At 50.9% G+C, this 18,251-nt stretch overlaps 1 protein-coding gene across 1 annotated transcript in view; it reads left to right on the forward strand.

Moving 5' to 3' along the window:
• TCERG1L (transcription elongation regulator 1 like) overlaps positions 1-18,251 on the forward strand; it is a 223,690-nt gene that overhangs the window by 134,288 nt on the left and 71,151 nt on the right. Inside the window, exons 5-6 of the mRNA XM_070560987.1 lie at positions 11,979-12,070; positions 15,440-15,528. Coding sequence (XP_070417088.1) covers positions 11,979-12,070; positions 15,440-15,528 — 181 coding nt within the window. The remainder of the gene's footprint in view (positions 1-11,978; positions 12,071-15,439; positions 15,529-18,251) is intronic.

Here is an 18,251-nt window from a genome sequence, read left to right on the forward strand (position 1 = left end):
AATCGAAGAAAAATCTGTGATCCTTGCTTAATAACCTAGCATTCCAAGAAATCGCAGGGAGCCCCCCCACTTCCTAGCCCTCCATGGTGGTCGTATTGGTGGGTGGGGTTTTGCTCAACCTTCCAGGGTCCTGAGGCTGGGCTGGCTCCGCCACCCCGGCTGCTGTCGAGGTTGGAGGAGGCGCCACCAAGGGTGGATCAAAGGCCGCCCGGTGGCCTCTGGGGGGGAGGGTGCGTGCTTTTCCGGACACAGGGCACTCTGAAGGCCAGATGCTTCATGCCTCTGCTTGGTGTATTCTCAAATTGAAGAAAATTTTAAAAACCAACTTAAAGGATAGCAATTTTGACGTTTCTATATTTATAACTCAAGCCAGTCCTACTCTTTCTTTTTTTCCCAAATATTGGCATCTGAGATAACAATTGTTGCCAATAATTTTTTTTCTGCTTTTTTCTCCCCAAATCCCTCCACTACATAGTTGTATATTTTAGTTGTGGGTCCTTCTAGTTGTGGCATGTGGGACGCTGCCTCAGCGTGGCCTGATGAGTGGTGCCATGTCCACGCCCAGGATCCGAACCAGCGAAAGCCTGGGCCACTGAAGAGGAGCATGCGAACTTAACCACTGGGCCGTGGGGCTGGCCCCCTAAGCCAGTCCTACTCTTAAGCACGGCTCGGCCTCTCACCACATCCCTGGAAAAGGAAACAGGGAGAAGTTCTCCTCCACCAGCCACCTCACAGGGGCAGGCCCTGGCCCAGGAGGCCACGGGGGCATCAGCCTGCTCTGCAGGGGTGCCGGTCCCCTACAGACTGGCTTTGCTTCCCCATCATGGAGAGGGTCGGGAGTGTGTGTTCACAGGCGCCCACCGGGCTCCCACGATGTGAATGCTCTGCTGTCCGCGGGAGCTGAGGCTAGGCTGACATCCACGTGAGGGGGGACCAGCAGAGCCCCCTGCAGATCACAACACTGGAGCGTGTCCCCACGGGACGAAAGCAAGTATTAAGGAGCATATCCGAATGATCAAATGCTTGAGTCCCATGAAGCAGTTAGCATGGCTCTGTTGGAATCGCTGTTTTCTCATTAAACAATTAATTTGTGGCTCTGTGGAGTGTACAGTGGAGTCCCATCTGTTGATCCTGTTATTTAACTTGATAAAGAGAGAGCCGTCAAGTGTGGAAAACTAGATCTCACCTCGGGAGCCTTTACACCCAGGCGGCAGATGCTTAGGGACCGGCCTCTGGGGTCTAGGGGACGCCTGTGGGTGGGGGCGGGAGGCCGCCGAGAGCTGCACGCTTTCCCAGGAGCCCTGCAGGTGACCAGGTGTCTCCCTGGGGTTGGGGGTGGGGCTGCAGGCCCAGGTAGGGTGAAGGTATCCAGGACCAGTTTCTAAATTAAGATGGGCGCTGTGAGAGCAGGGCGTCCTGTCCCCAGAGATTATGGAGCCCCGCCTTCTGGAGCGAGGCCCTGGAGGCATGCTCTGCCCTTAGGTGGCTCTTTGAAGCCTTTTGAGGACACTTCAGGAGCCGTGAGATGCTCATTATCACATCTACCAAAGCTTGGCTGATGGAAACAGAGGTGTTCACACTACAAGCCTGCACCATCCTCTCCCAAAACCTCGTGAAGGCCTCAGTCAGGCGACTCTCCTGTTTCTCCATTAGCCCAGGAAAACCTCCGCTGAGCTGGGAACGTCACTCCCGTGGTTGTCTTCTTTTAAATTCTTAATCCTGTTAAAAGTAAAACAAGTAAGCTCATGGTGCAAAGGCTCTGAGCAGCTTCCTCAGGGGCCCCTGGGGAGACCTCAGCTACAGGCAGAACGCCCAGGGGCCCGAGGACAGGGCCTGCAGGCCAGGTCTGTACCTGCCGGGGCCCTGGGCCCGGCACATGGTCCTAGAGCTTTGCTGTTTTGACTCCGCCCTGTCAGAACCTCCCTCCCTCACGACTTCAGACCCCCCTGGAAGCAGCTGCCTGTTAAAGCTCCGAGGAGGACATGAGGAAGCTTGAAAAAGCCTCGGGACAAAAGAGAGAGAAGAGACTTAACTGTCCAAGACTGCAGAGGCGGTTACATAAAAAATAGCAACCTGCCAGGGCCTATGGCTAGAGGAGAAGGATAAGTGGGAACAGACTTGAAACTCCAGCCAAGGGCGCAGGGGCTGGGTGCCTACTGCGCCAGAACGCAAGTATGTGTAAAGGCTAAAGGAAACTGGCGTGTGATCTGGAACGCCGGGCTTCAGTGGAGATGGGGGAAGCAGATAGGCTGGCATCATGTGGAGTTACATCCCGGGAGGCATGACTGCAGCCTGTCACTCCCCTAGTCACTGGCTGACATTTGTGCATGGCCTGCTGCTCTGTGGTAGCCCCAGAAGCGAAAGTTAGTGTGGCCCTGGGGGCCTGGCAGAATGCGGGAGGCATTAACACCCAAGCAAGAGGGGATGGTGAACAGCCCTGGAGTCAGAAGAGAGGCTCACCTCCAAGAAGGCGAAATGATACACTTTGGGACAATTTTCAAAGATGGTGTCTGTGTTACGAAAGCAGTATATAGTATATGTAATTTTTCTGATAGAGACAACTTACTTTTGATGTCACCTTTAGAAAAAGCCACAGTGCTGACATTTTGCTTGTTCATTTTTACAGACATATGTCAGCTTTTCTTCCATTCCTTTCTGGCATGCGTAGACCAGAGTAACCTAACTAAGCGGTGGGTTTATGGGCAAAGCATTTATCTTCTGTGATGGCTAAAAAAATCCTCCTCAAAATGCTAGTCTTTGTACGTGTGTGTGTGGGAGGGTGAGTGCAGCATCCTCTTCTTAGATGGATGGGCACCTGAGCCCCTGGTGCCAGCTCAAGTCACCAGGGTAACTGCAGTGACAAGCCCAGCTGTGACTTTCATGATGACCAATTTGGTGGAACAAGTACTGCCAGTTGTGCTCTCTGCATCCTGAGGATGAGGTAGATGGCACGTGGATGTTCTTCTTTCAGCAGCTGTAATTCCCATACTGCCTTGAAAGGTGGGCGTTGCTTGAATAACTCAGCCTGGTACTGCAAAATGGATTTATGCTTTTTGGAAAAGGTTGAATGCTGAACTTTTTTTTTTTCTGGCAAGGAAGACTGGCCCTGAGCTACCATCTGTTGCCAATCTTCCTCTTTTTGCTGGAGGAAGATTGTTACTGAGCTAACATCTGTGCCAATCTCCCCCTATTTTGTATGCGGGACGCTCTCACAGCATGGGTTGATGAGTGGTGTGTAGGTCTGTGCCTGGAATCTGAACTTGCGAACCCGGGGCCGCTGAAGTGGAGCATGCGAACTTAACCACTATGCCACTGGGCCAGCCCCTTGAACGGTGCACTTTTATAACATGTTCTGCCTGAGCCAGAGGGAAATGTTTTAAATGATGGTTTGCAGGTTTACTTGAATATCTCTCCCTCTTTTTCCCCACCCCCCACCCCGTCTCCATCTCCATCTCCACCTTCATCTCTATCTCCATCTCTATTTCCACCTCCACCTCCTTGTCTATCTGCTTATCTCCTCTTTTCCTGGTCCAAGTTTGTGGTAAGGTCCTCCTTGGTTCACCACATACCTGATAGAGTACTCAGAATATATTTATTTCCTTATGGAAATTGTCTCATTTAATGTGTCTCTTTTGCCTTTAATATCCCTGTTGTTGAAAGATAATTGAAATTTTGAACATATTTTTTGAAATTGCATGGGACTTACCTGTAGTTCATTCATTCATTCATTGAACACAGGTTTATTGAGGTCAGAGAGGTGGACTGGGGAGCTGGCCCTGTTGAGCGCTCCTTGGACACACACTGCATTGGAGCCGAATTTCCCTGGGCATAGCAGGATACCGTTTCTGGGGGAGCTGCAGTGTCCTGGTGACTTTTGAAGTAGCTCTGTGGGCACAGCACAGCAGGGGCTAGTTGCCATCACAGATCATGATATCCCACTGTGCAAGAATGCCACAGCAGGGAGGCAGGAGAGGCAGGCCCTGTGTCCTTGTCTCTGCCTCCTGCTGAGAGTGAGAGAGAAGTGCTGTGACCACCAGCACGTAAAAGCCCATGTGCTCCATGCACATTTCCTGCATCTCCATTCTAATGTCGCTCCTCCTCAGAAGCCTGCCTTCATCAAGGAATGCAAGTGCTTCAAGTTCTAGAACAGTCAGTGAAGATGGCTCCTCATCTCCACAGGCCAGTCTGTCCAATGACGATGTCAGATCTTTGCTAAGTGACACAGACCAGCGGCAGAATGCGGAAATTCTGGCCTAGGGACAGAGGGGATGGAGGCATGTTATACAGGGTGTAGTCACTTGATAGCGGTGGAGCCACATTAAAGGGGTGGAGCCAGGTCACAGGGGTGGAGCCACATTACAGGGGTGGAGTCCATTACAGGGGTGGAGTCAGGTTATAGGTGTGGAGTCATGTGACAGAGGTGGAGTCAGTTACAGGTGGAGTTGGGTTATAGGAGTGGAGTCAGTTACAGGGGTGGAGTCAGTTACAGCGGCAGTCAGGTGATAGGGTGGAGCCACGTTGCAGGGGTGGAGCCACATTCCAGAGGTGGAGCCAGTTACAGGGGCCGTTAGGTTACAGGGGTGCAGTCAGTTACAGGGGCAGTCAGGTTATAGGGTGGAGCCACACGTTGCAGTCCTGTGATGCTTTCTTGGGGAGGAGGCCAAGCCCAAGTCCCCCAATCTGAGTGTTTTAAACCCTTCTGTCCTTCAGAGGGAAATCCAGGATGCTACAAATGGGTAGAAAATGCATTCTCTCTGTAGCTTGTCAAGTCTGTGAAACCACTACCTATGAAAAATTTAGGAGAACTCAGGAATGATTTGCCATTTATATGACAATAATCTTCAGTTTCAGTGAATTCGAGAAGGTGCCTTCAGACCTCCACTGCCAGCCTTTGCTGGGGAAGCAGGAGGCTGGGAGGGGCAAGGCAGGTTTAGAGCTTCAGCATCCAGCTTCCCGAAGCTCCCCGCCCTAGCAAGAGACCTCCTGACCCAAGACCCCTCTGACTCATGACGTCCCGGCTGCCAGACGCTCTACCAGTCCATTGAGCCTCATGTCCCTGCCATGTCGGCCGCTCCATGTGGTAACAAGCCTTGAGGAGGGACAGAGGACCCAGCCTGTGTGTCCCCTGGTGAGAGGAGAGGACAGGAAGACAGGATCCCCGGCGACCATCTGCCTTGGCCCCCCCTGTGCCCAGCTACGCTGACTGCCCAGCTTTCATGCATGGAGGAAATCCAGCAGGGGGTTGGGGGGAAGCTGCCCAGGAATCATGCCTCTGCCTCCTCCTTCCAGCCCCTGAGCTGGGAGCTGAGAATCCAAGGGCAGCTGCTCAGTCCTGCCTTTGTCTGCATCTCCTCACCAGCAGGACTTTGCCTGCCGTGGTGTGGTTGTCCCAGAGACAGCATGTGGGGTCTGAGCTCTGCCCATGGGTCTCCTTGGTGGGACAGGATTGAAGGGAAAAGGAGTTGAAGGACCATCCTCCCTTCACCAGGCTCCATCACCAGGCTGCAGCCATGTCTCCCAGCATGCCGCCAAGTCAAGCCCCCTGTCCCCGTGGGGTTCTCTCGGGTTTGCTTGCTTTCAGTGGCTGAAATCTGTGTCTCTCCTGCTTCTACCGGGGCCCCCGGGCCAGCAGCTCGTAGTAAGTCACCATTTGGGCAACATTGAAACTGGACTCTGGACACTTTCCCAAGGACTGTGTATCCCTTTGAGGTTTTAGTTCTTATTGAGGAGGCAGACTCTGAAAATTGATGCACTCTCCAGGCCTCATTTGGAACCATATACAACGGACCTGAGTGTGTCATTTTGGTTATCTTAAACATAAATTGCATTTTTCCCCCTTATTTTATTGCCAAATTTTTCAAAGGAGCCCAGTGCCACTTAGATTGACAAATAATGTCAGCCCTCCGTGATGGTTTACTTTGTAACCTGGAAGATGACTCGCCTGGTCTATTTTTCTCATGTGTAAAATGAGATGATTGTTGCCACTTTGCCCGAGCATCTCAGAATTATTTTAAGATGGTGCTTATGGGGAGACAGTATGCAAGATTAAAATACCATCGTTTCTTCTCCTCACGACATTTCTGTAAGTGGATGACACGTTATTTGTTCTTGGAGGTGAGACGTGCACATACGGAAATGGGGTCATTAGATTGTGGCAAACACAGAAAATGGAGCCCAGTGACCCCAGGATTGTTCCCTACCACCCACACCTCTGCACCTACACAGTCCTCTCCAGGAATGGAGGTCCCTGGAGAGATGTGTTTCCAGGCTCGGTTCTCCTACAATGACTCGTCCATTGGGCCAGTGCCACTGTTCACTTCCAGCTGCAGGCTGAGGCCAAGTGCATGGGGATTAATAGTGTGGATTGTCTTTGTAAATCCTTCCCATGACGGCCAATGGTCTGTGACAGTCAGACAACCCAAGTCATCCCGCCTTGCCCTCCAAATTTGGGGGCACCCCCAGGATGTCACTGTCAGGGTCATGTGGTAGAGACTATCTGTGGATCAGGGGTCTCTTCAGTCTCAGAGCAGATTTCCTACCTAATTCCAAATTTGTAGGAGGCTGGTTCCAAAGGAACCATCCATCGGAGGTCACCATTGGCTTTCAGAAAATAAAAGGTCAGTTCTCTCTCTGGCCCTCTTCCTTGGGGTCAGTCCTCCATCCTCAACAGGAAACCAGAAGACGACTGTCTTTGCTGGCCCTCCAAGGTCGCTATGTGTGTCTTCCGTTTTTTCGGGATATACCTTGAGCAGTCCCAGATATCCTGTTGACTTGTAGAATCCTAGATTGGGAGAAACCTAGGAGATTAGTTCCTTTTATGGATGAGGAACCTGAGACCGAGAGAGGTCAATATTTATGGAATTAAAATTAGACTGGATTTCAGAATCTCCCTTTGAATTATTTGAATAATACTTCTTATATCTTTTTGACAAGTTAGACAATTTTGACTTCTCTTCAGTAGTTCTTCATTTTAATAATTTTACAAAAAGCCATTTTTGAATGTTTAAAAAGATCCTAGCGCTTTAGTCAGTAGAATCAGCCATTTCTGAAGCTAGGGTGCACCACTGCCACCAGACCTTGCTGGCCCATTACTGTCATATTGAAGCTGTCTTTGATCTGTTTCCCCAAACCAGACGATGACAGTCACCTTCGAGTCTTCACGTTTCTGGGACTTAAGTGAACAAGTGGCTTAGATGTGAGCTAATGGCCAAGAAGTGATGTGCTGGAAAGCTGGCCGCGGACCCTGACCTCAGACCAGGGCCCAGCGAGCCCGCCTCCCTCTCCTTTTGGGGAAATGAGGTTCATTGATTGCTGAGCTGCAGAAGTTTCCGACGCCAAGTCTTGCCCAAGAGAAGGAGCGGGAGTTTCCTTTCCCACTCTTTTCAAAGGGACAAGTTATTGCCACTATTCGCCTTCTGAGGGCTCCTGTTGTATGTGCCCCCGGGGCCCCCTCACCAGTTCCTGCAACGCTGAGGCAAGGAGCCATCTACTTGCTCACATCGCTTTCCCCACAGGCAACCAGGGTCGTGCTGGATTCCCTGGGCGGTAAATACAAGCATGGCGGTTGATTGACGTGTCAGTTTTCGGCACAGACCCCTTTTCTCCTTGCAGACTTCCACGCGACCTTTCCAGTCCCCCTCGTCGCGCAGCACAGCCCTGCCAGGAGGAAAATCAAACCAAGGCCATTTGAGAGCACTTCAAATCACAGAGTTGGGCTTGATCAATAGACGACTTGCACGGAAAGATATTACCCTCCTGCCTCTCTCAGAGGGCGGAAATAATCGCCTGCGCCCCTGAGTACTTGAGCCCCTGTAGTGTTACAACTTGTCGGCTTTCCTCCATAAACTACTTCTCCTCCACCCTCAAGGGAGCCTTTTATGACAACATCATCGGAGTTTGTGGAGAGGCCCAGAGCAGAGAGTACTTAAGCATGTCAGAGTGGACCCCAGAAGTGGCCCACGGAGAGCCGTAGAGCGAGCGCTTCCGCGATGGAGTGCGAGGCGCGGACCCAATTACGCGCAGAGCCCCAGGCGCCCCGCCCCGCCGCGCGCCTCCTGGGTGCCTGCGAAATCAATGGCTGTTCCAAAGTGCCAGCGATTAAGGAAACTGTGCAGGGCCGGGCACAGGCATTTGTCACGGTGATTCTGGGGGATACGTCTGATCAGGGGCTTTCAAGTAATCGTCAAAAGCATCTTCTCCGAGCAGCAGTCACCAGGAACAACGCAACCCCATTTATCTCAGAGCCAGATTTGAAGAGTGGAGTTTTACATAGATCAACCGTTTTCAATAAAAGAAAGATTTTAATATGTTTTCTCAAGATAATGAGGGAATAAACGCAGCAATCCTACCCTCATTTGAGAATAGCGCTGTAGGCACGTGTCTTGGCTGTCGGCTTCCTCACACGTGTTTTTCTGATCATCCTTTTTGCGCACCACCCCGCGCTTCTGTTAAGGACGGCTGCATCTTTACAGCGGGCTGCTGCGCGGAAGCCTGGGGCGCGGGGCGTGGAAGCACCACGCACCCCCATTCTTTCCCTGCACGGCTTGTTCAGACTCGGATGAAATCCAGACCGACTGGCTCTGGTCCACGGTCAGGCAGTAAAAAGCCATCTGCTCCCTTCTAGCCACCACGCAGGTCTCAATCCAGTGATTAAGCGGTGGAGTCCAGGGCCATAACCACAACACGTGACTTCTTCTGAAGCGGAAGCTTTCCTGCCCCCTTCCGTGGGCCTGCTTTACGCTGGGTTTCTTCAGCTTTTTGTTTGTTTGAGGAAGATTAGCCCTGAGCTAACATCTGCCACCAATCCTCATTTTGCTGAGGAAGACTGGCCCTGAACTAACATCTGTGCCTATCTTCCTCTACTTTATATGTGGGACGCCTACCACAGCATGGCTTGCCAAGTGGTGCCATGTCCACACTGGGGATCCGAACTGGCGAACCCCTGGCAGCTGAGGCAGAACGTGTGAACTTAACTGCTGAGCCACCTGGCCAGCACCCTCTTCAGCTTATTTTTATTCTCTGGTCTCCCACGCTCAGCGAGGGACAAGGGTCCAGGTCCTGCCTGACCCCCTGGGCAGCTCCTTCAACGTCGGCCTCCTAGAGCCCCGCCTCTTTCTTTCTCACAAAACCTGCTCTGATGGCTTCTTCAGACATCCACCCTCTCTGGGGCTCTCTCCTCAAGGTCCCCCGACGCAGGCCCATGCGTTTCTCTGGCCCCTCTAGCCATCCTGCTGCCCACACCCAGCCTTCAGTGCAGACCTCCTCTGACCCCCTCTGGCACCTGCTCCCCATCCCGTTTCCTTGGCTGCAGGTGGGAGACGAGCTGGGGCTTCAGAACTGCCTCTCAGATGCCTCTGGTCGTCCCCCCCCCACACACACACACACATTGGTGTGTGCCCAGACAGACGTGGCCTGGGCTGAAGCCCAAAAGGAGCTCCGTAGGAGGGGTGGGGTGGGGCAGAGTATCCAGGAAATCTATCATTGACCTAATGGAATCACCTCTCCCTTGCTTTACAGCTTGTTTGACCAGAAAAGGACAGTCCTGCCACTGAGGGCTCCGGGTATTTAGATCATCAGGTGTCCACCTCAAAAACCATCTCCTGAGTAAAGGAGAGGAGTGGGCAGCCACGGGAGGGAGTGTGGGCACAAGCGGCTTTGACATTGACATTGGTGAACCCATCGTTATTGACTGAGGATGAGGGTCCCTACATAGTACATAAAACAGCGAGGGAACTGGTCATGTGATTCCAAAAAGAAAAACCCACTCTCCCCAGATGCCTGGGAAACGGAGTCACACTTGTCTGTTTGCCTCCAGTTTTCAAACAGTGCTTCAGTTTCTACCACATTTTGCCTTCAAGTCATACCGCAAGTGACCATTTTCCTAGATCGTTCCCCATCTGTCAGTTCTTCTCTCTGATGTAGTTGCCGTGAACTGCTAACCCATTCTGCAGACACAGAAACAGAGGGGAGGACAGGACAGCCCTGTGTGGATCCAGGGCAGAGATCTTGGTGTCCAGGCTCCAGGCTGCCTTTTGCATCATGATGAGAAGTAGGCTTTGGGGAGTAATTCTTAAGCGTTCTGGAAATGTCAACAATCTGGGTGCTCTGCTTATCACCGTGAGTGATAACAGAACTTTTCCACTGCCCTCCAGGTTAGGAGGTTATACCGTTAACGCAAAGCTGATCATTCCTTCTCCAAGGTTGATTTTGAAATGGACTCACATTTGGTTGCCAGGCCCCAAGGCGTGTCTCTTGGTCGTGGTCTCAGCTCTCCAGGAGTCTGGTGGTCAGCACTGGCCTCCTCTGTGTGAAGGAACAGTGCGGGCATAGTGGGGCTCTAGACACATATGGGGTGAGACGCTAAAAACAGGAGGAGGCCAGGGAGGCCAGGAGTCCATGCTTGGTCTGTGTGCTGCCAGCCTGAGCTAAGGGCATCTAACATCCAGGACTAGCCAGCTGCCCAGTGGGGAGAGCCCACAGGCCAGGGCGCTCTTGAGAGTGACAGCAAGTAGACGATGAGCCTTGCTGTGGTCCTAACACTCTCTGTGCATCCATCCCTCAGCTCGACTGATGAAGGGAAGGGCTCCCTGTGCTCCTGCCTTGTCCACACGCAGCACCTGTGTGTGGATGGGACGTTAGATCCAAGTCCAGAACTGCTCCCTGGGGCTGCTCCTCCTCTGAAGTACAGCTGTTAACCGACTGTTGCCAGAGGGAGGCCCTTCCTCCCCGAGGGCTCGGCAGCTGGTTGCCCTGCAGGCTGGCCCTCACTCTATAGCCACAAGGGTTCCAGGTGCAGATGCCCACTGTGAGCATGATGGCTGGGCCCACAGGGGCTCTGAGCCCATGGGGTCTTCCTGCAAACCTCCTCCCCAGGATGGGGCCAGAGGAAGCCCGAGTTTGCAGTGGGTTGAGGAAGACGGGATGGAAGTGAAATGGGCCCTTTTGGCCTCCCAACTCGGATCCTCCCCTGCCTCTGCTCTCCAGGCACAGAGGTGTGGGCCTGAAGAGGCCGAGAGCTCCTCTCCTGCTGCTGCCGTGTGTGTATGCGCATGCACATATGCATAGACACACCCAGACACATGCACACACGCACATGTAACAAGGTCCTCACCGTCCCCCCTTCCTCCCTTCCACGGGGAAGGTTCTGGCCCAGGATCCTCCCAGCTGTGCTGCCCAGACCAGATGGGAGCTCCGAGTCCAGCAGTCCCTCTGCTTCCAGAGGGCCCTGGCCTTCCAGCCTGCGAGGGGTCCCACGTGTCTTCAGTTAATTTGTCTGTTTGTTAGGTAGGTGTGTAGCTTGATGGTTCGGGTTTGTTGTTTTACTTCTTGGTGTCGAAGCTGTGGTGGCTCTTGCTGTCTTTCATGGCACCTGTTGACCACTTGCAAACATCTGGGGGCTATGTAGACATTTTAGGATAAGATGAGACCTCAACTTTGCTTTCATACCCAGAATCCACGTTTGGGCCATTTCCTTCCTTCCTCCCCAACTGCTTTTGTGTAGTGCTGTGTGGGCTGGCCCGAGGCAAAGCCAGCACCCACTTTAGTGATGAGCGAAGGAAGGTAACCAAGGGTCTGACCAGTGTGAACCCCTCCAGTTCCCCCCATCAGGGTCAGAGCCAATGTGGCCCATCATGGCCACCAGCCATTGAAGCCTGCTGTCCCACATTGGCCCTTGTCCTTGTCAGGGAGGCCTGTGTCCCATCCGTCGGTAACTCACGTAGTGGGCCATGAGGTGTGGCCAATAGCATCATGGATGATGATGCACGTAGATATAGAGGGAGTTGCCAGAGGAGTTTGACGTCATTAAGGGACTTTGTCACCAGACCACAGATGAGGTGACGTCACAGCACAACCTTTCCGTGGGCTGCACTGTGTTTGCTAACCAGTTACAATTTTCAAGGCTGCATTTTATCCTTGTTTAGTTTTTCCAAACTGATGTGACAAATGGAATGCTAATGACAATTGTTTTGGTCCCACAGATAAAAGCAGAGAGCGCAGCCTCGCACCCCGCCCGCCTGCCCTGATGCTGCACGCGGACAGGAAGAGCCCGGCTGGGGACGAAGGAGGCAAGGTGAGTCTCGGGACCCACTGCATGTTTTAGAGACACAAAGCCCTGGGTTCAGAGGGCGAAGGGCCAGCACACCCTCTGCACCTGTTTGCCTGTATGGCTCTGAGCACTGGCACTTTGTGGTCCGCCGTGTGAAAGAGGGAAATCCACACATGCCAGGACACTGAGGGAAAGGGTAAATCATCCCAGAGGTTAGGTAAAAGCCACCTGGCCTTCCTCTCTGGATCCGGATCCCAGAGCTTGGTTGGTGCTGTGTTGGGAAGGGTGTAGGCGGTGACCCTGGCATCCTGTGCAGGTACAGGGTCCCCACATTTCAAGAAGAGTGTCGTGGTGGCCAGGCTGCAGGCTGACCCTCACCACGCAGGCAAGGCTGTAGCTCATATTTGGATTTTATTGTTAAAAAAACCCCCAGTGCACGTTTGCTTTTTCCTTAATGCATTCTGATCTCAGTCCTTCTCTTTGCCGGATAGGATGTTAAATATTGACTGAGGATGCGTTTGGTACATTTACGTCCTGGGAACAACCCAGGAATTAGCTTTTACTGCCACATTGGAAAGTGACAAGTGGCACTTAATTTGCTCTGATCTGTCAAATATGCTGGAGGCCTCTGGTCCGACTGGGTGTGCTGTTAACATTCGCTCCTACTTTACTTTCGTCAGCTACGTCCCGGCCTCAGGCTCTGTGTAATGTTTCTACCCCGCCGGCTTCCCCCATGAAGACATTCCCCTCTCAGGCACTGTCACTGGATGGTCCACTCCTTCCCCATCATCAGGGCCGATGTCAAATGGCGAAAATTGACCACGAATGTTAGTGCAAATTAAACTTTCTCTCCCCAGTGTAGGATTTCTCCATAGGAGATTAACATCCATGCCAGAATTACATATTTATTAAACAGATAGTCCTTCTAGTGCCTTAAATACTTTCTTTATCGGTGGGCTCTGTGTGTCTAATTCACTTTTATTACTTTAGCGTGGAAGGGAAGTTTTATGCCATGATTAGCCATTTTTATCACCAGCAGGAAATCATTACCTGTGCTCGTGCCTCATGTGGGAGGCCTTGGTGACTAGAGGTGGAGAATGCCAGCATCACCACATCTCAGCGTCAGTCCCCATCGCAGATCCCGTCCCACCGTGTCTACTGGGATAATTAGCTGGGGCAACTCGAGCCTCAGAGCCCCCTCCTTGGGTTTCATTGTTCACTTGGTTTCATAATGAAAATCTCCCCTCGTTTCTCTAATTGGATCAGTAATATACACTCTAGTCTTAGTATGTTTTTTAACACCACAGTTTGTGAATGCTCCCTATTATGTTAATTATTTATCCTGACCTTATTTTCTCATGGGAAACAAAGACATTTTCTACGACCCGAAAACTCTAAAAGACATCGCTCTTAAACTTACAAACTTAAGGATAATTCTATAAATGACAAATCATTTATTCAACATAATTACCTGTCAGAGTGAATGAGGGGCCCCAGGAGACCCCAGTAAAAGAGCAGGAGGAGCACGCGTGCATGAGACGAGCCCTCTTCCCAGACGTTATGGTGTGAGGTTGCACAGGTGCCCTCCCCGAGCTGCCCTCCCCCCAAGATGGCACTGGAAATGAGTGTTTTCATCTCAGAACGTCTCGTCCTTCCTCTTGGCCACCTCTCATTGCACTGGGCCTTCATTCCTGATAATGTGACCCTTCTCAGTCCACATCTCCTGGATGGGCAGTGTTCATGCTGTTGTCAAAGGTTTTAGCCGAGCGCCCCATTGTCTGGGGTTGATTTCACCTTGGCTCTTATAGGCGCTTGGGGTTCTTTCAACTTTTTGTTTGATTTTCATGTTTCATGGCTTCCATACTTCAGCACTTTCATTTCCAACTACTCGGTCTGAAAGGGGACTGAAATGATAGAAATGTGTGCTGACCCCAGTGCAGCCCTCGGGGGCCTGGAACAAGCATGCTTGGCTTTTGGTGCAAACGCTGTCCCCTTGTGAGGCCAGCCCCGCACCGGGTGCCCACACTGGGCCCTGGAGCACTGACTGCCTTTAGCTTTGATCATTCAAGCAAGGGGTTAATCGTCTCCTCACCTATGCTATCTTATAGAGCACTGCCATTGACGGTGGGAGAAACAAGAGATTCTAAAATTTTGTGGCAACATTCAATTTTTTTTTAGATGAATCTAGAGCTTTCGTTGCACTCGACGTTCTCAGCTCAGAACCTGGCTGTTGCACTGGTATCTTTTAATCTCACCTCATTTTCTGAGAGAAAGAGAACACAATCTTTATCATGTTATTCTAAGTTTGAGATTAAAACCATGGGAGCAGCTGGGAGAAGAAGAACGCCCACCCCCCCCCAACTAGAATCTATTGTGCTCACCGTGAGCTGCCTTCCTCCTTTAGCTGCTATAAAATTGAAATGACTCTTACTTTTAAAAAATTCCTCTTTGTGATTTTGCAGTACCACCTGTAGGAATCTGGCATTGTTTTCACTTTGTTTAACAAAGATCCAGTGTCCATCACACATCGATGCACCCTGGGTTACTCAAAATTGTGGGTTTCCATCTAGTTGGTGGTGTAATCCTCTGTATTTTCCTATCTTGAGCAACTTCAGTTTCTCTCCCAAATCTGTCCGTAACAATGATCCTGTGTTCCAGCCACAGTTTTCTTTTTTCTTTTTTCTTTTTCTTTTTAAATGTAGGGAATAAATCATCATTTTCTTCTAGGTGACGTAATGTTCAAAGACTCTTTATTTTCTAAATGGAGACACAGAGACAGTGATGTTCAACCCCACTGTGCCTGGAATCGCCTGCACGATGTGAACACCCCTGAACCTGCCCGGGTAGATGCTCCAGAAAGGGGCTCGTCACCAGAGCAACGGGATGCCACAGGGACAAGGGCTTGTCACTCCTCCTGCCTTCAAGGGACCCGGCTGGGCCAGCCCTGGCTGCACCAAAACCCCTCAGAGCTTCCAGGTTCTCGGCCACTGAATGCAACATTTTGGCGGCATGGTGCCCACCGCTGGTCAGCATGTTTCTGAAGATGAATCCAGTGGGATTTTCTGCCCCTAAGTCATCAAGGCATCCAGAAGCAATCTCCCACCTGCCACTGCCTGTCTCCATGTCTGCTGAAGCAGGCGGCTCAGCCAATTTGGGATGATTAGGGGGATGCCTTTGTCTGAGTTACTCAACATAGACCGTTGTGCCATTCATTCTGTTCTCAGCATAATTGCCCAGGCCCATTTGCTTTGCTGTACTGAGCGGGTCATTATTTACTGGCTACTGTAGGCAGGTCTGTCTGCAGGAGGCCTGTTATTCTTTACTTGCTTGCCTGTAATTGAAGGTGAGTGTTTAAACTAAAAGAAAAAAATGCTCTCCTCTTTCTGTTGAAAGGAGCCTCCATCGATCCTAGTGACTGGAGAGAACAGCGCAGCAAAAGGCAGCAGACCCGTGGCCTCTACTCCGGTGCCCGGATCCCCCTGGTAAGATGCCTGGAAACCGAGAGCAATGAGCCTTGTCTTGTCCCAGCATTTGCTTGTGGTCACCAAAGAGAAAATGCATGCTCCTTAGATAGCATTGTGCTTTAAAAAATTAATTTGCAACTCATGGCAGGTATAGTTCTACTCTGTTGTCACATTCTGCAGAAAGAAAGAGTATTGAAGTGATAAGTTGTCCTGCTCCAATATATTTGTGAATATGTATTAAAATAATAATGCTGTTGCATGTGTATATATCAGCGAGAGACAATGTCTGAAGAAAACGCAGCATGCCTTCAGCTTCAAAGGATTTTTTCCCTCTACTCCCAGAAAAGCAGGACTGTATGGCTGTTAATTAAAGATGTGTCTGGCTTTCTCCATTTGCCCGCTGAGGATTCCTGGTCTTTGACGATGGCACGCTCAGAAGACCCTCCACGAGGGAGCCACCGTCTTTGGTTTTTAAAAATGTCCTTTTATAATGGAGTAATTTGGGAGCAGAATAAAAAAGGTTACTATAGTAAAAATTAGTTTTCAAACCTGAAGATTAGAGTTCAGGATACAGTTGGGAGGAACACCAATTTAGAGAACATTAATAGCAACCACTTGTGTCCGCTTAAAGTGCTGTCCCGGTAGGAACGCAGCCTGCCATGGTCCCCGGGTCTGACGTCAGCCTCGCATAGTGTCCCTGGTGACTAGAGATGTCAAAGGGCACGTTGGGCATCTGTCATGCCCTGTGACCCTGCCCTGATCACCTGCCTATGTTGGTAAACCATACTCCAACTGGAAACACTGGCATCTGTGCCTTCTTTGTATGGTCAGTGGTCGGTGTTGGCCAGCACGTGGTGGCCTCCCACCCTCTGCCTTTAGCTGAAACTGCTCTGCACCCTGGGGACGCCTCTTGGGTCAGGGCCTCCTTATCTTCACACTGTGTTGTTTCCTAACAAGAACCAATTCTCCAATTCTCCCAACACGTGCGGAGTATCCTACAGTTCATTCAGTCTGACGCCGACTCCTGGAGTTAGCCCAGACCCCACAGGCTGAGCGCTCAGTCCCATAAGACTGCCCCACTTCAGACTCATCACAAATGGGGCCTGGGGTCACCTGCATTTCTGCCTGGCTGATTGCAAATTTGGAACCTCCCGCAACCTCCCCTCAGGTTTGATAATTTGCTTGAATGACTCACAGAACTTAGAAAAGTGGTTTACTTATGATGATGGTTTTATTATAAAGGATACAGCTGAGGAACAGCCAGATGGAGAGATGCACAGGGGAGGTACGGGGCAGGGCAGAGCATCCCTGCCCTCATCAGGTGCACCGCCCTCCCAGGACGTCCACGTGTTCCCCAGCCTCGAAGCTCTCAGGGGGCTTCGGGGCTGTTTCGTCACACAGGCAAGATTGATGACATTATTGGTCAAGTGACCCAACTCCATCTGCAGCTCGCCTCCCCTCCCTGGAGGTTGGGGGCTGGGGCTGAAATGCCTATCCCACCAATTCTGTGGTTCGTCTTTCTTATGACCAGCCATCTTCCAAGAGTCACTGCCTTAGATGAACTCGGGTGTGGTCCAAGGGGCTTGTTATAAATAACAAGCTCCTATTACTCAGCAAATTCGAGGGCTTTGGAGTTTGGTGCCTGGAATCCAGGACAAAGACACTGTTTATTTTTTTTTATGCCACAAATGCTATTTGGGGTCTTCAACAATAAAGTTTTAACACTCTCTCAAATGTGTCTCTGAGGCAGGCTCACTTTACAACGAATCCCATTGAGGGGAATTGGGATAAACTCAGACAAGCATGTGGCCCTGTCCCATGGCCTCGGTGGTGCTCTCCTCAGGGGATTGTACAGTTGGGCCCTCGGATCTGAGTTTCACTTTCCGTGGTTTCGGTACCCACAGTCAACCAAGGTCTGAAAATATTTGATGGAAAATTCCAGAAATAAACAACTTATCAGTTTTAAATTGCACACTGTTCCGAGTAGCGTGATGAAATCTCACGCCCTCCTGCCTGAGACGCCATGTCACAATGCCTTTGTCATTCACCCCACTTCGTGTCATCATGTGGGCATTGTGCCATCTTACATCACCACAAGAAGAAGGGTGAGCACAGTACCATGAGGTATTTTGAGAGAGAGAGACCACATTCATGTAACGTAACTTTTACTACAGTGTATCGTTATCATCTGTGTTATCAGGTTGACTGTCACGGCATCGCAGTGGTTATGTTCAGGTAACGCTTGTTTTACTTAATAACAGCCCCAAAGCGCAAGAGTAGTGATGCTGGCAAGTTTCTACAGTCTATAGTGATAATGGTTCTATTTTATTGTTAGTTGTTGTTAGTCTCTTCCTGTGCCTAATTTATAAGTTAAACCGTATCATAGGTATGAATGTATAGGGAAAACATAGCGTATATAGGATTCGGTTCTATCCGTGGCTTCAGGCATCCCCTGGGGATCTTGGGACATATCCTCCGTGGATAAGGGGGTACTACCATACTTATGGAAGACATGACCTTGAGCACTAGAACCTTCTAATTGGTAAGCCATGTTTTTTCTTCCTCGATATTGCCATGTTACAGTGCAATATGCTGAATGGGATCCGGGAGCTCACACTGTCCCTCGGCCGTCGCCACCATCTTGATGTGGGTTGCCTGTAAATTATACACCAGCACGAGCCCTGCCTGGGCTTCCGTGGGTGGAGCCTGCTCTCTGGCCATCTTCTCCCTGACTCTCCAGC

Source organism: Equus przewalskii, chromosome 1, assembly GCF_037783145.1.
Source record: "Equus przewalskii isolate Varuska chromosome 1, EquPr2, whole genome shotgun sequence".
In the NCBI taxonomy this organism is placed as follows: Eukaryota; Metazoa; Chordata; class Mammalia; order Perissodactyla; family Equidae; genus Equus; species Equus przewalskii.